General features: G+C 41.6%; 1 protein-coding gene across 4 annotated transcripts in view; it reads right to left on the minus strand.

Annotated features, from left to right (window-relative positions):
• Nucleotides 1-24,502, minus strand: part of LOC128744518 (semaphorin-1A) — a 422,529-nt gene that overhangs the window by 129,703 nt on the left and 268,324 nt on the right. For all 4 annotated transcript variants that reach the window (XM_053841582.1, XM_053841579.1, XM_053841583.1 and 1 more), the window contains exon 3: nt 17,552-17,654. In XM_053841582.1, the coding sequence (XP_053697557.1) occupies nt 17,552-17,654 (103 nt within the window). The remainder of the gene's footprint in view (nt 1-17,551; nt 17,655-24,502) is intronic.

Here is a 24,502-nt window from a genome sequence, read left to right on the forward strand (position 1 = left end):
TGTGACATGAAAGTTAGAAAATTTTACCGCGCCGATTATGTTTGCTAGATCATTGAAAAATTTAATAAATAAAAAAAATCTACAATTTCATGAAGAAGTTGACAACTACCAAATTTTTAACAAATTGCGCCAACAAGACTTTAACATGTTCAACAATTTATTTAACACTTATGGAATTGTAAAAAACCATATTTATAAACACCCATATGCAATTGGTTACAATTTCAAAAGTAATCAAAACAGCCCTATTCGCCATTTTTTCAATGGTTTTATCTAAATCAACTAGAAAGAGCTTATTAGACTAACATTTCTTGCACAAGACAAAGAAAATTTATCCAAGAGGGCGATAAGTTCAGCTATGCTTATTGCATTCTTGAAGAAGACAAGTTACGCTTGAATAAGAACTGTTTGAATTACTTTAGGGCACCAAGTTTTTTGCAAGATTACCATTCTAGTATAAACAAAGAAAACTTCAACGAAGTGTCGAAGTAACGTGTTTTTTGTGCTAGATATTCATATACTACTTGCATTGAGCTCAATATTTTTAAAGTATAACAGTCATGTTGATTATCAATAAAAATTGATTTTAAATATTAAAAGAGGACTGCACGGCAATGCGTCCATGCATAAAGTTTAAACTACAGAATTTTTAATGTACTTTATCTTTACAATCGCTTTTAGAAAATATGCTTCGTCTGCTTCAGCCCCTCCAAACATTTTACAAACAAAAACACTGGCTAATAAAGCTTGAAAAATACGAACAACTCTAGAGGAAACCCGCACCGCCGCCGGCAAAACTCAATCGAACCAAATTTATTCAATTCATACAAATCTACTAGTGCATCCTCACCGGCACCGTCCTTCCCTAGCTTACCCTAAATAACACATCATAGTCAGTTGTTCCTGAGAGCTTCACTGTCTAGTGACTTCGCTGATCGTTTAGATGAAAAAGATTTCAAAACATTGGACAAATTTTTGTTTAATTCTCCTTTAACAGATCCAGATTTTTCCAATTTACTCTAGGTTCAAACGCCCATTTTGACAGATTAGTTGTTTACACTAGAATGTTCTTTCTTAAGAGTATGATTTCAAAACTATTGTTAAGCTTTAAGGAGCGTCGTTTTTGGGCAGAAATCAAGTTTCCTTTAAAACCGCTTATAAGGTGAATCACATTTATTCATAATGCAGTTTTATGGGTGTTTCTTCAAGTCTCCTTCAGTCATTCTTCAGAAATGTTAATCAAATATGATAAAATTCACTTGAGAAAAAACATTGTAAAACCTGATAGACTTTGCGATGCTCTGATAAAACTACTATAAGAAATGAATAAGACCAATTTGCTATTGGATTGTTACTTGGGAAGATACAGCCTGCATATGAATATTACCTATACATTAGCGCCACGTTGTGAGACAATTCTGCGCTATTTGCCATACCACCTTGAAGTACGGTCAGGATCACGACTTATGGAACCAATTAAGTCAACTCCCATATGCTACATAGACTCCAATAAGGACGTTCGACCGTTTTAATGGAATCACTCTAGACCGTCTTTATTGGAAACGTTCTTGTTCCTAACCGCATATATGGCCATTTTCAGCAAACCGGAAGTCGTCCTCTTTGGTTACAAAATGGCGTCAGAAAACGATACTCCATACCCAGTCGTCATGCTATTTCACCAATACCCATTTTATGGGGGTTTTGTATCATTTATTGACATTTACAAATCCCATGGAATCCCATGTTGCGGAACGTTTTGGGGATTACGGTAAAAAAAAATATATATATATATATATATATATATATATATATATATATATATATATATATATATATATATATGAAATCATAGTGGTCTATCTACATTGGTGTGAATAAGTTGCATATTTTGACAAAAGTTAGGATTTTTATGTATTGTTATGTTGAATCACTTTATACACTACACATTTGAACACTTGGTTTGGAGAAAATAACAGTATAGATTTTTTTATGGAGTTTTTCAGACAATAGAACACCAGACGAACTGTTGCTTTTCAAGAGATGGCGCTTTTCAGGTGGTAATAAAATCAAAATTTCTCATTTATGTTTACCTACCTGAAAAACAATCACTAATCATATTTTATTTGTGTTACAGTTACTCTGTTATACTTGATTTTCACGACTTCTGCCTAATTTTGATAAAAAAACACTTTTCCTATACCTCTCCATAGCATTTTACTACCAGTCATCCGAGAGCCCTGAAAAGCTAAAGCCCAATTAAGATAGGGTAAGGTGGTGCAGAATGCACCGCTTAAGCAAAACATCATTTTGCAGAGCAACGGCGTGTTTGTTCCACGTTTTTCAACTTCTAGAAGACTTTGGGATCTTTTTTACACTTACTCCTGGTGGAATTTCCTAACAAAAACCAGTATTTTTTTGTTTTTGACGACTTTTGGCAAGAGTCAAAATCATTATGTGAGGCAGAACGCCCAAGCCCGTGGACAAAACGCACCAAGTTTGCCCAGCTAGGCGTTAAACGCAACCAAAACATTTACCATTCAATCACGTGTTGTATAAACTCCTAAAACTAGGCTGCCGCAATGGCGGAAGCGTTCGTTATAACGTTTGTTACATACGCTTGTTTGCTGGGATACAATGGGTTCATATCTCAACATAATTGGCAATAAAATTTAATCGTCTACTTTTCTCCAACTGATGTGTGATGAAATATTGTAAGTTGTACAATTAGGTTTTAGACAAATTCTAAGTCCTATACAATACAGCTATTAACTGACCGTACAGAACAGCTTAAGCGATGGACTGAACATTTTGAACAACTCTTCCGAGTTTCAAATGTCAGAGACCAACAAAACCAGCAGCGTACGACGCCTACGCCTAGTTCGTCGAATAAATCACGTGAACTCGGAGGCGCCATCGCTGGATGAAATTGTAGCAGCCATCAAGAGTATGAAATCCAATAGAGCGCCAGGGATAGATCGTATTTCAGCCGAAATGCTCAAAGCTGACCCATCTTTGTCAGCCCAGATGATGCATCAGCTTTTCAGCAATATTTGGGAAACCGCAACTTTTCCGGTGGACTGGATGCAGGGCATATTGGTCAAAGCCCCTAAGAAAGGAGACCTAACGGAATGCGGTAACTGGCGTGGCATCACGTTGCTCTGTATTACTCTCAAAGTACTCTGTAAGGTAATCCTCAATCGGATCCAGGAGAAGATCGACGCTACTCTCCGGCGGCAGCAAGCTGGATTCCGTGCTGGCCGATCATGTGTAGACCATATCACAACGCTCCGCATTATATTGGAGCAGATCAACGAATTCCAGGACTCTCTTCTGCTGGTGTTCGTTGACTTCGAAAAGGCGTTCGACCGACTCAATCACGAAAACATCTGGGGCGCACTTAGGCGTAGAGAAGTTCCAGATAAGCTAGTCCATCTCATCGAGGCTCAGTACGAGGTGTTCTCGTGCAAGGTTTTGCACGACGGCGTCTTGTCCGACCCCATAAGGGTTACTGCTGGCGTGAGACAGGGCTGCATTTTATCACCGCTTCTGTTCCTCATCGTTATGGATGAGATATTAGTTGGAGCAATTGACAGTAGACCAAATCGAGGATTGCCTTGGAATCCTCTAACGATGGAACAACGCCTAAACGATATGCAGAGCAAGTTAGACGACCTCTCCGAGAGCTCCCAGGCAGCAGGTCTCACAGTCAATGTAACGAAAACTAAGTCTATGGTAGTGAACACTGACAATTCCACCAACTTTACAGTAGCGGGACAACAAGTTGAGCAGGTAGCCGTCTTTCAATATCTTGGTAGTCAAACAACGCCCGATGGTGGTACCAAGACTGATATAGCCACACGGATCAGGAAGGCCAGGGGTGCCTTTGCAGGTCTGCGAAACATTTGGCGCTCAAACCAGATCACTCTACGTACGAAAACCCGAATCTTTAATTCAAACGTTAAATCCGTACTGCTGTATGCCTGCGAAACGTGGTGCGTCTCAGCGGAGACAACGCAAAAACTGCAGGTATTCATTAACCGGTGCCTGCGCTATATTATTCGTGCCTGGTGGCCTGATAATTGGATATCCAATGAGGAACTCCATCGTCGGTGTCATCAACGGCCGATAGCCACAGAAATTCGTGAGCGTAGGTGGAAGTGGATCGGACACACCTTGAGGAAAGGAGCGAACGAGGTTTGCAGAGCAGCACTCGACTGGAATCCACAAGGACAGCGTAGAAGAGGCAGACCCAGAGGCTCATGGCGACGGAGCTTAGCCAACGACATCCGGGCTGTAGACGAGAACCTGTCCTGGCGACAGGTAAAAGCCATGGCGGGTAACCGCCAGCAGTGGAGATCTCTGATTTCATCCCTTTGTTCTGCCGGACCGGCGGACATGGACACATAAGTAAGTAAGTAAGTATACAATACATAATATTGCTACATTTTTAATAAATAATCCGAAACAAAAGATGTACTGCAAATAAAAAATATTTTATAACTGTTCGATCCCGCTGTGATGCATTCTACCCCTGTTTTGTATTTTGAAGTTTTTTGCAATATATGTGAAAAATATGCATAGTTAATGCCGTTTTTATGATGAATCATCGAGTATGACAGTATATCAATTAGATAGACTGTATTTATTATGAAATTTGCATACCGACTAGTGGTAACAGCTTAAGAGAAAACCGTGATTTCTTACATGTGGAATGAGATCGCGGATAATCGCTTGATTTTATTGGATGTGGCTATGTTTGATGCTTTTACATTCTACACAATAATGAATTAGCTGGTTTTACACTAAAACAAAATGCGCATTCATAATTTTACCAAATAGTTTCCGCGTTTATATGCAATTTATTAATTGCCATTCTAACTCCCGGTGCGTTCTGGACAGTCTTACCCTACATTTATAGGGCTTTATGAAAAGTCTGGCCGAGAGCCAGGAGCTGATAGGTTTGCGACATTTCAATTCGAAAAAATTAAATTTCGCAACATGAACGGAATAAATAAAAACAATGTTTACCAACTATTTATTGGTTCAGGTGTCAAATGTTATATTGCGATTAGCGATAAACACAAAAGAAACTGAGATGCATGAGAGAGTAAGGTTGTTGTGTTCAGTAAATTTATTGTCGCGCAAAATTCAGCTGTTAGCAAAATGTATAATATGCGTAATGAAGTAACGCCATCTGTTTTATTCAACAGGGAAACATTGATAGTTTCAAGCATACTCTCGCTCATGGCGCATAATGAAATACTTGCGCCAACTTCTGTTATTTATTATTAGAATCTAAAGGCGGTGTCCTGTTGCGTATCCTCGAAAATTAACTAAATGGTCAATAGACCACTATAATTCGGAACGGCTCAATTGTTTTCGTGACTAATTTTGGTCATAAAAACTATTATAAGTATGCATTAAAACCTACATTATTACTTGGGTACTGAAGTTTATTCTAGTATTACGATTATTAATCAACTAGAATCTTGTAAAAAATCCAAACAGGTAGAATGGAAACCACAGAGATTTAAGATTGGAGTGAATTTACAAACAGCCCAGCAAAATTCTAAGAAGTAGTATGCGTAACATGAAGTGTATTGAAAAATGCAACACTTTTAGTGCTGCATTAGAGGAGTAAGAAGCACCGAACCTGCCGACGGAATCGAGTCGTTATGTTCCAGCTCAATATCGTGCATCGATAAGCATGTGCAATTAACCCACATCCGAGCTCGTATATAGATCATCAGCCAAACTGTCGACGGAGCACTTCGATGTGGGAATACGTAATGGGAACTCATTTCACGGGCTGTCACCGTAGCAATGTATGTATGGCAGCAGCATGTACCGACCGGGATATTAACAATAGGAAGAAGCTTGCAATCCCGAGCACAATCCAGCAACCGCACTGGGAAAACTGCAGATGTCGAGCAGGATTAACATGAGATCAAATCGCAATATGCAATCGGTCGAGTGCAGTTTTGTTCCGGAGCAAGTTCCAAAGTTTTATGCAAATGGACTGAACACTTAGGACAGGCTGGGATGCGCATCATAGCAATGGCAATGTAAAGGCAACAGTAATGCAACTGAGTGATCTGGAAAATTGATTTGTTACCGGACCATGTTTGGAACTGATTTGATTGCACGTTGGAAATTATGACGTGAGCTACCTAACGAACTTGTATCATTTGAAAGATTTCTCAGTATGAAGGAACTTGTAACTCATTGAACAGGTATTTGTGCATCAAATTGTGCATCGATATCACTGTAGTATGAATATTCAATGGAGAATTAATATATTAAAACAACATATTCAATCATTCGGTTCGAGCGATTTTTCCCAGTGATTTCGGGTAACGGCACGGGTTTTACCAAGCAGCACTGTTATTCATTCGCATTTGATTTTCAAACCTTACACGTCTACGATCAAAGGAAGTTTTCCGATTCCAACCTGATGAGCCTTAGTGTAAATGGAATTTCAGTTACGTATCATTTCTTTCCATTTATATATTTTTTAAAAGACCGTTCGAGAAGAAAGTAATTCGAGAGTATTGATTCCATATTGTGATAATCTTTACTGAAATGGAAGATAGGTATATTCAAATCCAGTGCAGGGACAGTGTTGCGTCAACCGAGGCTTCAAAATAGATATTGCTTGTGAGGTTTGATTGAAGTATTCATGCTACACGCTACAGCTAAACAAACACAATTAATTGCATGATTTTTCTGCTGGAGTGCCGGTAGGCCCGCAGCTGTACAAAACCCTTTGCGTTGGCTTGGGCTGATACATCGACCCTGAACCATCCATTCTTGTTTTAGCTAAAGAAATGAGTCTGCCTCAGCACTACATATCGGTAATTATGCTTTCCATAGCAGTCGTTTGTCAGATACGAGATGGTTAGCTTGTTGCAAAAGCCCCTGTGATGATATTTTAATCATTTTCGTTTGTTGCTAACCCGGCTGGATTATCTAGGATTTCCTGTCGTCATCAAATCGTGACTTTAAGGCACCGGCAGTGGAAAGGGGAGAATGTAGTGTGTAGCTCCCTAGGTGGTGATTGAATGCGTAATAATACTGCATACGTGCTGCTGCTGCCGCATTGGAATAATTGACGGGTCCTGGCTGGGTTTCATCGTGCTTCAATCTAGCCAGGATTAAACACTCCCTGACTACGACGGCAGTGACAACCGCCAGGGTGCAGTGGTGCTGCTCTAAAATGCACAAATCACGTTTACGCTCATCAACAATGGTGCGTTTTTTCCTCTTGCACCAGACGATGGGCTTTAGTTTGTCGGAATGGATTGCTCATCCGTTGTTTTTGTGCTGTTCTATTTGCGAACGCTGGCCGTCTGTGTGCAGATAGCAGATAGCGTGTGATCCCAGCCGAGTCGTGGAACGTTGGGCCGGCCGGCTGGAAAGAGGAACTTCAAAACCAGATCAAAGCCGACAGTAGAATGTCATATATGCAGGTTGACCAGTGCAGTAGCGGTTGATGACCACAAATAAAGCATAACGGGCCCCACGGTTAGAAGGGAAGACATAAACTACCGAACAACAGAGTGGTGAATACAGTCAGTGGTTAAATCTTGCATAAATCATATAACGAACGAATATTGGAACAAACCAATGTTTAAAGGTTGATATGAGAGGATTTATAGTAGCGTCATGGCACACAAATATTAAAATTTTAGATTTAATTTGAAGTAGTGATATAAAATTTACTGTTTTATTATGATTTCGGGCAACTATTATTATCATGACCACAACTCCTTTTAGTTTAGGCCCTGACCCTTGGTCATACGCTCAGTTCATGAAGTCACTCTTTCAACATTGTGTTTGTTTTAGAAGCATTCAAAGAGTTGGGCTTGTCCGGTCTATGCGGCTTGACCGACCGTACCACTAAGAAAAACAATCCAGTCAGTACCGCAAAATCACATGACCTAGGTGGCGATATATCAGACGGAAACGGAATGCAAGTTTACCTAGGACCTACCGCCTACGAGCAATAACAACATCGTGACTTTCGACCTTGAAGAGATTAAACGAGAAATCGGACAGCTGACGGCCACCGGAAAGGACTTACTCTCAGCAGAACTCTTCAAAGACGGTAAAGCATCTTTACCAACGGCACTTCACTGGATAATTCCAAGGATTTGGCAGGAGAAGAAACTACCAGGGGAGATGATGAAAGATGTGGACTGTTCCATCTACAAAAGGGGCGATCGGCTCGATTGCTGTAATAACTTTAAGCGTTACGCTGATCAACGTCAATCAAGGTGTTCTCCCAGCTCTTGTTACATCGTTTATTCAATAGCAAAAGAGCAAAAGTAGGGTAATATCAGCCGAACGTTATGGGAGCTCGGGATACTGCAAACCAAAGACGCAGAAGTACTGCAACAAATCTTCCAGAAACGTTGGGAGTACAACGTGCCCACGGATCATTGTTTCGTGAATTTTAGGGCAACATGCGATATAGTCGAGCGCAAACAGCTTTGACAGAAACTGCTCAAGGACAGTTTTTCGGACAAACCGACGCGGCTGATCAGACGTCTGGCTATTCATGCAGCAAGTGATAAATGAAATTTTCCTGTTATTCTTTCCTAAATTCAATAGACGAAAAGCGATATGGACTAGTTAAAAAATCCTGTGCAGTTTTTTGTACAGAACTGTGAATTCAGCATCAAAAATCCAACATCCCAAATCAGACCCAAAACAGCCTTCCGCATCTCGGTTTCAGTGAACCCTTCATTTGAACGGTAGTTGCTCTACACTATTAATTAGAATGTATTTCAATTTGCTGAAAGCAGCACAGAAACTATTTAATAGCTTGTCATGGCAGTTACTAGACTCGGTGCAGAATGGAAATTGTGGAAATTAATTTCGCACCTTATGTGTCCGCGTGCTAGTCGCGTTCGTTTTAACTTTTTTAATGGCTTCTCACATAATTTTATATTCTTTTACTCATGTACAGCGAGAAACCAACGTACGAGAACAACGTGTAAAAGCTTTCTTTGCAGGATCGTGCCACGAAAAAAAAAAGTTCCAATCCTTTGGCGTCGTCGGTCGGTGGGCAGGTGGCAGGCATTTCTTCCCTTCCGCAAGGCAATCGAAAGTGCAACGTGTCGCGTTCGGCTGGAAGTCATTTGGAAGGGAAATAATCGAGCTGGGAGGAATTTTGTTTCAATGAAACGACGACGTGCTGAGTTCCTCCTGTGACGATGCACGGCTTAAGTGTCGCTGCACATGCACACAACCAACCAACCAGCCAAGTTGGCAGTGCGAAAGGAAAACAGAGGCAGCTTAAGCGCTTCAACATGATTTTGATATAACGTTTACGTCGTTATTACGGTAATAATATCAACATAAACCGTCGGTGCTGCCTATTGCTACTACTACTGGAAAGAGATGATCCTAGGAGTCGCTAGTTTATGGATTGCCACTTCTATGGCTTTGTACATGAACTCGGTTGTCGTCGTCATCGTCGTCGTTCCGGCGCTGGTGGTAGTACACAAATACAACTTCGCTTCACTGCAGCTGTTATCGATTTTAGTAGTCTAAAGTTTTATGACTCTATTAAGGCAATTTGTAGGAAAGCGTCGTCGTTCAACGATAATTCAGACACCGCGCGTCGACCGTCAACCACGGGAGGACAGTATCGCGAGCGGAAGCGAAAATTGTCTTTGCTCTGTGATGATGCGAAAATTGGATATTGATATAACATGGTTCCGATGCTTAGCGATAACCCGATCATGAATATTAGATTTGCGGCTGAAGCCAACTGCATGCATTGCATGCTTCGAAACGTCATCGTCGGTAGGCGGGAATAATTGTCTGTGCAAGCGGTTGGTATATAGTAAGTAGGTATAATAGCATGTCCCAAACATTTGCAATGTACAAGTTATATGTAGTTATCGGTAGTATTCATTTGAGACATTGGTCTTTGTTCTATATTTTTTTGCTACATTCAGAATGGATGATATTTTTGTGAGCAGAACATTACTATTTTGCTTGAGTGCATGTTGTAAAATGCATGGAACAAACTTTGCTAATGGTTTAATTATCGTTGCTCTACTTGAGCAACAAATTGCATATATTCGTTTCAGGTTGGGCATTATTTTGGTCGTCGAGTGATAAGGAGTATACTATTGACAAGCGTTTGTAAATTTTCGTTAAACTGGAGCCTTTGAAAATAAGTTGCTTGTCATCATCAAATCGCTACACGCCTCGCCATGAAACAGAAAAAAAACTCAAATAACAAAAGTACCAAAATATATGCAGCAATGTAATGTACAAAGAAATGGTGCAGCGGTACCGGCTCTTTTCAAAGTATTACTCAAATTGATTTCGGAAACGCAAGAAACAATTTGAGTTTTTAATATTTGGGGAACAGCGTCGAATGAGTAAAACGCATCTTCTCTATGTGCCAACCAATCGGCTGGACTACTCAAGAACAACTATCGTATATTTTCTCTACACAGCGAGTCTTAACCTAACCTACCGAAATGGGGGAGTTTCCCCACCTTCTCTATTTCCCTGGGCAAGTTCTCCATGAGAGAGTCGTTTTCTCTTATTTTGTCACTTGTCAAATAGCGCTGCGTCCGCGCGTGAGAGCCCTATCTGTTCTTTTTCCTGCGTATGATCGCATTCTCGCAAGCGCATTCGTAAACTCAAGTGCTTTGGTTAAGCAGAAAGCATCGCTCACATTCTCATCGCTTAGCAATGCGTGCTCCGAGACCTTTGCTCTCGCAGCACCGACTCTAGAAGAACCCGCTGTGGCGTTTTTCTGCAAATCATGCTTTCATAAGTTAATTTCGTTTTCTGCGCCTCAAGACATATGGAATAAACGATTTAATTACGCTTTTGTTTACTTTTTACTTTGTTGCGCGCACTCTTGGAGAAATTGGGCCGCACATTCTTTTTGATAGTCTATGCCACCGTTAGCCGTTCTAGTTTTTAACCAATATGGCAGGTTTTACTTTACATAGATTGACCATGATTTACTTCTCCGGTTCCAGGGTAGTTTGCTAAATTGGGTTATAGGGCAGGCCAAGAAGTTTGCGACAGTGGAGCCAATCTACGCCCGACTGAAAGTGAAATTTAGGAGGACTGGGCCAAAAACAAATGCGTCGAAAACCAAATACATGATAGAAAGAGGCTCAAAGGAGACAAACGTGTGCCTCTCACGGATGGTAGCTGTTGGCGGCGAGGAACTAGAAGTAGTAGATGAGTTCGTGTATTTGAGACGGCTGGTGGCTGCGGACAACAACGCTAGTAAGAAGATCCAGTGGCGCATTGAAGCAAGAAATCAGGCCTACATCACAGAACAGAAGGGAAAGTAGAAATACAAACACGTACTACTACTACTTTCAACAGATACTAGCGAACCTGGCGGGAGCGAGTCACTTTTTTGCACGAAAACACACGAACGCATACGAATGCGCTTCTATGCGAAAACCTTTCCAAAGAAAAATAAAAACAAAGAAGACTCTGTTACCAGTTTTGATCGCCGAAGCGTTCGGACTTGCACTTCTGTTCTGTGCCTACATTGTCCATCGCAAAACACCGCGATCAAAAAGCATACGCCACCGTACGAAGCTGTACAAACCTCTCATTAGGCCGGTAGTTCTTTATGGACCTGAAGCTGTGACACTAACCACGAAAGACATACGTACTTTTACCAGTGTTCGAGCGGAAGGTGCTGCAGACGATGTATGGCGGAGTACAAACTGAAAACGGAGAGTGACGGAAGCGAATGAATCACGAGCTGCAGGCACTGCTTGGAGTGATTCTCGTCGTACATCTGGTGTACGTCGGTAGGCTATTCTAGGTCGGATACGTCGTAAGAATACCGGACGATAGTCCGACGAAAACGGGTTTTATCAACAACTCCACCGACAGCACGGACAGAAGAACCCAATATGCAAGATGGCTCGACCAGGTCGACGGCGACTTGCGACTCATGAGATGCCTGAGAAATCGGCGACGAGTAGGTCAAGATCGCAGAATGAAGACGACTGCTTTAAACAACACGGGTCACCCCGGCTCAACGCTGACAACGACCAGTACCTCGCATCCTTGTAATCATAAAGCAGACCCCACTGTGGTTCTTTATAGTGAGTTTCGAGCTGACGAGCGGTAGGAGCGGCTCGAAAAGGCGTCTGATTTTCATGGTGAAACAATAAACAGTGCGTGCGAGTCGGAGTATGGATTAGAAACGTGGGACGTGGAACTGCGGATCTTTCAACTGCCAAGGGAGAACTACTCAAGTGCTCTTCGATGTATTGAAAAGCCGTTAGAAGCAGCTGATTGGGGATCGGAATGTAGTCAGTCACCGAATGTGCAGATTAAGAATCAAAAATCGGTTCATCACCCACGTGCCCAGCCTTCACCTAGAAAGTTCCGACGCCGACTAAGAGGAATTCTATGGGCAATCCGAGCGAAAGTACGACCGTTGCCCAAACCATGCCAGCATAAAGATCTTTATCGGAGTTTTCAACGCTCAGGTCGGCCAAGCGGAGGAATACAAACTGTTGATTGGATGGTTCAGCGCATTCCAGATGACCAACGAAATTGGCCTAAGCCTTATGGATTTTGCCGCCTGCAAGAATAAGGCCATAGTTTTATTGCGCTCATATTGTGTTTTCTTTTCACCAATTTCGATTAGTGGAACCGTTAAATGTGTCTAATAATACTCATATTGTTACTTGGGACTACTATCTAGCGATGGTTACGATGTGCCCAAAATTCTGCATTCGGTGCCGATGCCGATTTTGGTTAAATTTCGGGCATACGAAGCAGCCTGACGCCATCGTAGACTACGCGCTTTCACTCGAAGCTGCGCTGCCGGAAAGATATAAACTGGACGAAGTTCCTCTCGAGGTTAAGCAGAGTTAAAGCAGCTTCACTGTTCTTAAGAATCTAAAAAGTTCTACCAGTAAATCAACGCATCTTGGCAAGGCTTTCTTCCGCGATAAGATGGACCGTATCTCGCCGGGTTGGGAAGGGTAGTATCTCAACGGATAAGGAGGAAGCAGCACTTCGACGCACGGTTGATTGGCACCCATGCAGAGGACCGTAAGAGCGAGGAAAGCAATTTTCTCGGTGAAACAATCGTTTCAGCCTCGACGGTATCCGAAGTTAAGGACGCCATTAAACAATCATGAAGAACAATCAATCGGTTGGGAAGGAGAACATCAGAACGAAGCTTATTAGAATGAGCCCGAAAAAGTCTTCACCGACTAATTGTGAGAATTTGGGATACAGAACAGCTAATGAAGGGTTGGAAAGATGGGTTTATCTGCCCGATCTTTAAGAAAGGCGACAAGCTGAACTGTGCGATCACTACCCTGAATGCCGTCAACGAAGTGATTTCTCTAATAATTTTCCACCGACTCTCACCAATTGTACATTTGTGGAAACTTACTAACCCGGCTTCGTCTAAGGACCGACAAACTTTAAGCGAGAAAATGGCTATGAATACAGAGTTTTTACGCATCATCTATTCACCGATTACAAAGCCGCATAGAATACTATCGACCGCAAAGAGCTGCGGAAAATCATGGACGAGACGATTGCCCGAGAAGCTGACTGCTCTAGACTATGCTGAATGGTACACAGTACTGTAAAAGATTTTTTGTGGGTTGTCGAGTTCATTCGTCTAAGTGAAGGTCTGTTTTGTCTTCTATGCCGCAGAACTATATCGGCAGAACATCTCTGGCGCGGTTTGGAAAGTAAACCCGAATAAAGTGCAAAGCCTCGAACATTGGGTTGAAGGTAAATAAACAAAGTACTTGCCTGTCGGCAGAACAAAAGCCGAGCGACGCTACTTGAGTAGTAACGTAACGATCGACGACGATGAGTTCGAGGTAGTTGACGAATTTGTCTACCTTGGTGTTGGCTGTGACACCAGCAAATTCGGAGCTAAGATGCAGCGGAAGATATCACTGGAAGGAGTTGGGGTACCGAGTGGTTCGATGAGGAATGCAAGAAAGATGTTCGATGAGAAGACTCGTTAAAATGTGGGTTTTCCGGGATAAGAAGCACCACCGAGTTACTGAATTTTGCAGTGAGAATGATCGGTCACTCCCAACACCATTCATTTGAATTATTGCGCAATTTCAATGATTCGAGTTAATCACTGAGTGCAACCCTTGGTATGTGCAATCTGTCTAAGCTAAGGTAAGAAGCGCCACCTGGAAGAAATAGAGATCGAGGATATGGACCGACTGTACCGCTCTCAAGAAACGCATAAATTCTACCAGAAACTGAACGTATCCCACAAAGGCTCTATGCTGCGAGCCGAAACATGTCCGGATAAAGACGGAGGGATCTTGTCGGATGAATTTGAGGTGATCGAAAGGTCGAAGCAGCACTACAATGGACACTTGAATGGCACGGAGATGGAATACGAAGACAGCAGGGGAAAGGTCTTCATCAGAACGACGGATAATGGCAATGTGCCGACTCCCATAATAGATGAAGTGGCAGAAGACATCAAGCAAACTCAAGAAATGCAAGGCAGCTGGTGAATATGACTTCGTAGCGGAGCTTATCAAGATGAGCCCGAATAGGTTTAGCTACCTTTGTCACTGACAGATAGTCAGAACAGCTATCGGAGGAGTGGAAGGAGGGTGTAATATGCCCAATATACAAAAAGAGCGACAAGTTGGAATGTAGGATAGCGAGCGGTCACCTATAAGTGCTTCCTCAGATTATCTTTCGCCGAATATCGTCGCTAGCAAGTAGATATTTGGGAAATTAACAAACCGCTTTTGTGGACGGGAATCGACAACGGACCAAGTCTTTGATGTAGCGGCAGATCCTCCAAAGCTACCGCGAATACCATGTCGCTACACACCACTTATTCAGAGATTTCAAGGCCACGTATGATCGCCCGTGAAAAAAGCTATAAAAAATTATGGACGAAGACGGCATTCCCGGAAAGCTGACCAGACTGAGTAAGACCACGATGGATGGTGTACAGTGCGGTGTGGGGATATCGTTATATCAAGTCCATTTGAAACGCGCAGGACACCTCGATAAGGTGATGGTATTTCCTGTCTCCTGTTCAACATCGCGCTAGGAGGTGTTATGAAACGTGCGGGTTTTAACATGCGAGGGACTATCGTCAATAAATCTATTCAATTTATCTGTTTCATTTACGACGTGTTCATAGTTGGAAGGACGTACCAGGCAGCTGCTGAGCAGTATACTAAACTGAAACGTGAAGCAGTAAAGGTTGAATTATTGGTGAATACGTCTAAAACCAAGGACCTGTTAGCAGGAAGAAGCGAGCGCGATTGAGCTCGCATAGGCACTAGTGTGGTAGTCGACGGGGACGAGTTCGAGGTGGTATACGAATTTGTATAGCTCGGGTCGTTGGTGACGTCGGATAACAACTGTAGCAGAGAAATACGCAAACATATTTCTGCCGGAAATCGTATTTACTACGGACTACACAATTCCCTCTAAGGTCTGATAAGCTTTACTTCCGTACCAAATGTACCATGCACAAAACGGTAGTCCTCTACAAGCCCGAACGTGACCAATACGCATCGGGAACTTGAAAGCACTGGCCGTTTTTGAACATCGTGTGCTTAGGACCATCTTTGGCGGTTTATTTGAGAACGGCGCATGGAGGAGAAGAAAGAAACACGAGTTGGTGCAGCTCTTCGACGAACCCAGTATCCAGAAAGTTGCTAAAGCAGGAAGAGTACAATGGGCGGGGAATGTTTTGAGAATGCCGGACAACAACACCGCAAAAATGGCTTTCGTCTCGAATCCGGTTGGTACCAGACGCAGAGGTGCGTGCTCGATGGCTGGGGCAAGTGGAGCATGACTAAAAACTATGGCACAGTGGAGACATTGGAAACGGGTAGCCATGGACCGAGTTTATTGGCGGAAAATTATTATGCAGGTCAAATTCTGAGGGACATCGCACCAGGATAAGTAAGTAAATAAGTAAGTAAGAGTACGAGTTTCGTACGCAGTTGCAGGTTGGAAAACCATGTTCAAGCATGATTCGCCACAGCTCATTTCGTTCAACTTAATCTTACGCGGCATTCAAGTCTATAAACAAATGGTGACTCTGCAAGTTAAATTCCTGGAGTTTATCGAGGATTTGTCGCAAGATGAACATTTGGTCCCTTTCGTAAACCGCACTGGTATTCGCCAATAAAGGTTTTCTGTAACGTCCTCAGTCTGAGGAACAGGATGCGGGAGAGAATTTTGTATGCAGAATGGAGGAGAGTAAAGCCTCGACAATTGCTGCATTCGAGTCAATGGCAGTTTTTGAAAAAAGCTCATACCTTTAGTTCAACCTGATGGATTGCCCAACACAGCTGTTAGCTCCTGACTTTTAGCAGTTCTTATAGCTCGTTTCCAGTGGCTATTCTCTGCAGGAATGACACGTGGACAATATTCAAAGAGACAAAGAGATTCAAATTCGGCGAAGTTCAAAGTTTTCGAGAAACACAAGCTAACAACGATCTTCGGCGACGTACAAGAGAACGTAGTATGGAGGGAGATGATGAACCATGTAGCTCAGCTCCTTAACGAACTGAGTACTCAAAAGGTGGCTAAAGTTGGACGAATACGGTGGGTGGCGTATGTGGTAAGAATGCCTGACAATTATCTTGTGAAGATGGTGCTCAAATCCAGTAGGATCATGACGTTCAGGAACACAGCGAGCAAGATGGTTAGACTAGAAGGAACGAGAGCTGACTGCGAGTACACGATTTCCAAGGAAGTGGAGAGTAGCAGTCCACAATTGGAGTTAATTGGAGGAATTATGTTCATCAGGTTTTGTGTTAGGACGTAAAGACAAGTAAGTATTAGGACGACGTAACAACGAGAAGACAAGTAAGTAAGTAAGTAATTAAGTAAGTAAGTAAGTAAGTAAGTAAGTACCCAAGAAATATTTTTGTTGTATAATAGCTTATCAAGCACTTGTTTCACGGGTATTAGCTGTACAATAGTTTAATAAGCTATTATACAACAAAAATGTTACTTGGGTAAGTAAGTAATCACGTTTTACAATGAAATTTTAAGCAAACATTCTGCTATAGCTTTGTCTTTTAACATTCTGAACAGATTAGTGAAAAATGTTGTAGATTTGTAATACTTATTTCATTGATTGTAGTCGACTGTCATCAAAACTGAACGATTCGAATACATCATGATTAATTTAACATAAATTAAATGCAAAAGCACTGAAAATAAACGTGGATTTTATGTGATTCCGGATTTGTGTTGAAGGGACGTTTCGTTCCGAAAACAAATATCAACGATGGACAACAAACGATAATCCATAAATGCATGCAACTGTGGAAAAAATAATTACGTATTCATCTGTATAAATGCCTGTCGCGATAAAATGCCCGTGAATGTCCACTCGAATCATCGAAAATTAATTGTTTACGCAAAGAAACATGTTCACTACAATATAAATATGTTGTGGCTTTCAGATGTGTCATCAAGCTAAAATACGTGCCCTGCTGTCGTGGTAAGAAATGTGGCTTAAAAAGTAATGCAGCATAAGCTGGGCTCTTACCTTGCACCCACCAGCAAACTGTTGCTGGTGGCATCCCGAAGAACTAGTTTGAAATAGTCGATCGTCGATTCATTTCCCTGGAACTTGAGGTACTCTTCATCGGCTGGAAAGAGATTAGAGGGGAAATAAAAGATGTGTTATTTATTATCTATCAACTGGACTCGACGTGTGGTCATATAATCGGATCTTGCGGTTGATTCATTAGTTTTGCCTTTTATTTGTCGCCAAAGCAGAATTGTCAAAATTTATTACTCTCGCGGTTTATCGGTCGTAATGCATTTACAGAAATAAATCAAAACTCTGCACACCTATAATCAGCTTAAAAAACCAACCTATGTGTAGTGCTACCAGATTACTTTAGAAGTAGGTTTGGTATTCATGGATCGAAACTTTGTTTGGTTGGCAGTTAAAGAAAAACTCGCTTTTTTCGGCTTAGTCGAGCTTTAAAAATCAATAACAAAACGGATAAGCCTCGAAACTTGGCTGGCAAACGTACTAACAACAAATTATTATGAATGGATACAAGACGTTGGGGATGAATAAAATATATTTTGTATTTTAGCCAAAAATGGAACAAAAGTACAACCTCGGATAAGAGGGTACTAGCCAAGAACCATTCTGACAAGCAAAGAGCAAATATGGCACAACAAATGATATCGTTTTGTTCAATGCGCTTATGCCGCATTTGGAACCTCACCGTTTTCTTCTAGTTTAGTCCTTCCTGAATGAAAAGAGATCGAATCAGTCACTAGGTAGAGTTATCTGAATGGCAAGCTTGCCACTGTTGGTGTGCTAGAAACACCAGAAGCGTTGTTGAAAGAGTTGGCAATTTATCAAGCGTGGAAAAATACACTTATTTTCACAGACCGAAACCGAAGAGCGTATCGAATCGGTGGGAAAACCAGTGCCAGAATCACTGGCAGGTCAGATTTCCTCGTGTGAAATGGATATCATAAATTGGTTATGGCCAAGAGAAAACAAACTGCGTACAATCATGCTCTGCTAGTTTGCTAGTTTCACTTCCAGCACAGCCCCTGAGGCCGGCCGACCGGCGGAGGTCGCAAACAAGTTTTGAGGTCAAAAAGTGAACTGAAAATAATACCCGATGGCTCGGGCAGGGCGAGAATACTAATGACGTTTGTCAGGGCATTGTATCTGCACAGTTTCAAAAAGGGAAAAACAAGGTTTCTGGACGGTAAGTGCGATGATCCAGAGATCAACATTGATTTTTTGCATGGGTTCGGTTATTTTGTTTCTCTTCTAAAAATTTTCCAGATTAATGTTTTTGGTGTGATTTATGTAATAGTGGCAAAAGGTAAAACACCGCCTAGTTATCTTCGAGGTACGATACTGGTCTAACAAACCAGTCGTCATATGTTCGAATCTCAGCTAGGCGGTGCTTGCTAGACAGTCAGTAGGATCGTTAGACTGGTGCTGTAATTTTCCTGTACTTTAACAGCTGGCTAATGACGGGTTAAGCCCAAGGCTTTGCTTTTTTTGGCAAAAGGTATCAAACTGGTAACCTTCGAAAAGTAACTCGAAATACAAAGATTTGCTTTTTGGTAATTACTATGAGTACGTTTTATGTGAGAAAGTTAGTACTTAAGTTTTCTGCAAACGTATATTTTATAACCAACTAATTACATGACACACTAATAACCCTTTCTACTTTCATCTTTAAAATCTATGATTACCATTATAAAATCATTCAAAAAATAGATTTCACTCATACGGGGCTAGTGCAATGATCCTACTGACTCTATAGCAGCACCACTCAGCCGAGTTTCGAACATACGACGACTGGCTTGTTAGGCCAGCATCGTATCACGAAGCTAACTGGGCATATGTTTTAATTTAGGGTTAGGTTTTTACAATTATATTTATACGTTTTAGTGCTTCAATTTCCTTTATTGTCTTTGTCCGTAACTTATTCTTTTGCTCTGTGTTCGCATTCGTGGTTATCTAGTCATTTAACTGTTTGTAAATATAAATTTAAATGTGTAATCTAGTTTCTCACCGTAACTTAATCAGCCGTACTGTTGAGCACCGTACCGTACTAATACTTTTAAGTTTCCAATTTGAACCTAAGTATAAGTGTCTTTAAACTAATTTTAAGTACACCACTAATAGCGTACGTATTTTACCTCTAATTTACTTTTAGAATATAACTTCCCACAACTGAATTATTTTTAATTAAACTTTTAAGAAACAATATAAATAGATTTCGCGTTCCGCGTTTCCTAATTCCTTTTCTTGTTTACATTTTTTTCGCTCACACTGCACTTTGACATTCTTTGCCTGATACGCTGCGATAGTTCAATGTGCGTTAGTAACATGGTGAAGAAATAGTGCTCGGTTGGTAATGTTTTATACCGAGGTGCGTACAGTGTCAATGAGTTCTGATGGCACTTTTTCGCAGAATCGAAGTTAACGAAATCGCAGGTGTATGGATAGTCGAACCACGGCCTGGGAAGTAAAAGCGTGCTTATATGAGAATGGCTGTTTAGTTCACTCTTGACAGTGCCTGTTATTTATTATTCGTTAAATGTTCATTTCTCGTACTTCTAAAGTGCACCCCAATAAAGTAAACGTAAAGTTAACTCTACTTATAAAAAATATGTTGATCTAGGTATTATTTAGTATTGTTGAACCTTACGATTTTTTCTCGTCAGATTCTTACGCAATCTTGATGACCACAATTTAAGTTGAAGTTGGAACCGATATGCTCATAATATGCCAAGCAGATCAACCAATTGAATCATCTTGATACGTTACAAGGCGAAAGAAACTATTCCGTTCAACTTTCAAGTCATCACAACATACAGTAACAGTAACCGCTGTCAATTGAGCATAAGCATATGTTGTAAACAGCAGTACTCTGCCACTATTAAACGTAAATCAAATTGATGTTTGTCAAGAATGCGTTCAATGGGGGGGGACACATTTGCCGTCCGACGGTTCTGTTACATGCGAAGACGAGCGAATATGATGTCATCCGCTGCGGAGCATTGCCACTTCTACGGTTTCCCTATGTCGGTCATGTTGAGAGATACTTATAGAGATGCTACGAAATATCTCTTTGATGATGATGATGATAGTGCTTTTTAGATTGCTATTGTGTAATTCAATTGGGAAGTTGAGCAGCACAAAAGCCACCAAGTAAGTTGGATTCAACTAAGGAAATGCGTCTTTCTCTTCAACAAAGTAACGAGCAGCGCAAAACTCCAGCCATGAGAACCACACAACATCTGCCTCTTATTGCAATCAATGGTTGAATTGCGAGCTCTCGTACATCCCAATGAATGTCTATTATAGGTAGGCATATTAGCAAATGGCAGTAAGCAAATCAATCCGGATTGGTTTACTTATTGGCCTTATCCGGTGGTTATCCGTAGTCCTCAGCAAATTGTATCATCTCCTCCCATAGTTTGCTGGTTATTTACCAAATTAATTAAAAGAGCAAGGATTTGCTTTTAATTCGATCACAATCATCAATTTCCATTCGATTGATCTCTTTTTAAGCCACCCTCATCATCGTTGAGAGCTTGACGAACCGGAAGCAATGTTGCGAAGAGTTGCTGCGACCGCCATGACAAAATAACAACCGCCAAGCAGGGCAAATCTGTGCGACGCCGCTGGATTTCACATTTGCCGGCACTCGCAATTTGCTAAACCACATCAATTATAACCATTTTCGGGTATTCCAAGAGAGCCCTGTTTGCGTAGGATTTTCCTCGCTTCGGAGGAATTAAATAAAGCAGCACACCGGCAAGCAGAAAATATCGGTAAATGTCTTATCTTTGCACAATTCTGCCGCACCGGATCCGAAATCAAATTAAAACCGAGAAAATCGATTGAAGACGTAGGAATCCGCTCGCCTTGCTTCCTCTCTACTGCTCTAGCACGGATCTAGCGACGAAAACGATCAACACGATCCGGCAGCGCTGGCTGCCTAAAAGACTAAAAGAGCTAGGTATAGAGTATGGGAAGGGCGGCAAATCGTGGCGTATTTATTTTTCACGAGAGGGAAAGGTATAAACGGATATGAAATAAAGCTGAGCACGAGTCGGTCGGGATCGGGACAGGAAGCACAAAGATTTGTTGCTTCTGCTGGTTGATGTAGCAGTAGCTACCTATCACTCGGAACGGCCGGCGGCGGTTGTGCTGGGAAAAGCGTCGTGGGTCTGGTTAGGTAGGGGACAAGAGAGGAAAACGATTAAATTGTTAAATAAGGCGAAAAATGGAATCCGTTCAAGCAATTCCTTTCGTTTTTCGTGTTCGTTTCGAGTGATTCATGTTGCTGTTTCTGTTGCTACTGCTGCTGCTGCTGGTGCTGGTGCTACCGATGATGATGATAAAATAGCTTTTCTTGGCGTATTGAACGGTCAGTCAGTCAGTCGGTGGCATTCCGTTGATGGGTGGGTTCGAATTGTTGTGTAATGTCGGGGTGCAAGGAATGATGTCAACCAAGGGGATATTACATTTTGGACCTAGATATATCCAATTGATTACATAACATTGATTCATATCGTTCGGAGGATTGTGAAGGGGTACACGAAGGTACGATTGCGTGCGAATTGCAGTTTTTTGGTGGGGTTGTTCAACAAAACAGATTAAACAAGAAGAATTTTTTTCAAATATAGTCTTTAGACAACTCATTTCTCGTATCCAATATATTCTATTTGTTTGTAAACCTACAAAGCGTGAATGCAAACGTTAGCTGAAAGCTTTATGTACTGTTAATTGCGACTATTTGCGTTTTTCAACAAACTTCAAACTATGATCGACAGATTGACGCTTCACAGCCATCTACGCTGCATTTTTGCTGATTAAGTCTCAGAATCATTTGTTCAAACATAAATTTTCAAAAAAAAAAGAGGGACTCTGCAACAGAGAGTTTGTTCTCAACCACCTCACTACTTCATAAAATCATTCTGCTGACGGTTGATCTATGTTTGCTCATCTATCAAAATGTAGGACACCGTTTTCTGCCACAAACATCCAGATGCGGATGATATACAGGCAGCGTCAACAGCAGTAGCAGTAATTCCGGCAGCTTCTCCCGCAGCCAGCTTCGATCAGGTGTTCATCACATCTCTGTCGACACTGGCCGCCCGCCGAAAGGTAGTGTTGCACCTGACATTAGGTCCTTGCATGCAACTCCTATCCTGCACATATCTCCACCATCAATGCGGAACCGGTATCCCTTCGGCTGCAGCATTTTATCGCTGAGCGGCGGTCAATCTTTAGATCTTTCATTCTGCTGCTTCCCGGCGATGATAGGAGCAGGATGTACGCGTACATCGGAACCCATCTGCCGAGATATATGAAGAGAGATGGTTATGACTGGCGTCTCCGTCGACATCAAGAAGAATGTCACCATGTAAGTAAGTGAATGAGTGTAGATATGGAGCAAAGTTTACAGTATCTACAATGATTTATGGCGGGGTGCATGAATAATTGAAAATGATAGCAGGAAAATTAATGATGCTGGATGCGAGTTAATGCCAGTATGATGGTCTATTTTCGGAGCTGAGGCCAGGGAGTAATATCAATAAAGAAAATTTATAGCATTCCGAGAAAGCTAAGAAACTCCTAAGGTCATTCAAATAATGCATAGCGGCTTTTCTGGCTTTTATCATACTGGTGATGTCGCACCACACCAGCATCATTTACTTAATTGGATTCTTTTTTTTAAGCCGCCACACATTACTACACCACATCACACAATGTTTTACCGCACGCAGCATCGCAAATGTTTGCAATTTCAATCCAACTAACGAAACACACCATAAACAGGTATTATGGTAGCTTATCTTGGTCGTGCGACTGGCCCGTGACCCAACTGCAAAACAAATGCGTAATATGGAGCGATAAATTTTACTATCAGGTAGCTTTATGGGACTGTGGAATAGATAAAGGTGAAAAGCATCGGCCAATATGTGCTTGGTTCCAAACGAATAGTCGAATTGATAAACTTTAAGTACTAAATGTGGTACCTATCAACAATTTTTTTTTTCATTTAGTGTTATTGATGAGTTTTCGGTTAAGGGGACTGGACTATCGGTATTTTTAGAATTGCAGATTTTAATTCTATAGATTTTCCGCCTATTTTGATACTAATTTCGTAAGGATCCACAAGAAATAGACGAAGAGGAAATCTTAAATTCAATACTAAAAATGCTATAAAAATACCCAGGCAAGTGTAACAACTCCTATAACAATACTTGCAATGACGCAGTCCCCGTTTCCAGCGCTGTGTCTGACCCGCAGCAGAACTCCAATCCGCTTCTGATTTACTACCAGAACGTGCGCGGACTTCGACCCAAAATCGATGGCTTTTTCTTATTGCTGTAACAGAGTCAAACTACGATTCAATCGTCTTAATGGAAACCTGGCTTGATGGGAGGATTCATTCGCTACAGCTTTACGAGAGCGCATTGGCCGTCTTTAGAAGTGATCGCAACCAGCAGACTAGCAGAAAATCTCGCGGCGGTGGTGTGTTGATCGCGATCTCATATAAGCTGAGGTGCTTCATCGGCCCATCTCCAATTTACAAAACGCTTAACCATCTGTGGATAAAAATCCCAGAGGCCGGTCATTCACAGAACATCGGTGCGATAACTGACAATCATAATTTTTCTCCCGATGTTGATATCACTGTTGATCAATTCGCTCCTTGAACAGCTTAATCACCGATTACGTTCCCATACGTCGATCCGCTCGGAAGCCTCCAAGAGGAATCGCTTATCTCCGTCGATTGAAACGTGTAAGATCTGCTGTTCTGTGCGCATTTCTAAGATCGCGCTGTCAAAGCACCAAGCGACACTTTAACCGTGCCTGTAATGATATTCGAGCCTACAACCGTCTTCTAACTAAACAGTATACCCTAGGAATGCAAGGAAACCTTCAGAAAACTAAAATATTCGCTAGAAGCCGGGTCTGACGTTA

This window comes from Sabethes cyaneus, chromosome 3, assembly GCF_943734655.1.
Source record: "Sabethes cyaneus chromosome 3, idSabCyanKW18_F2, whole genome shotgun sequence".
Classification (NCBI taxonomy): domain Eukaryota; kingdom Metazoa; phylum Arthropoda; class Insecta; order Diptera; family Culicidae; genus Sabethes; species Sabethes cyaneus.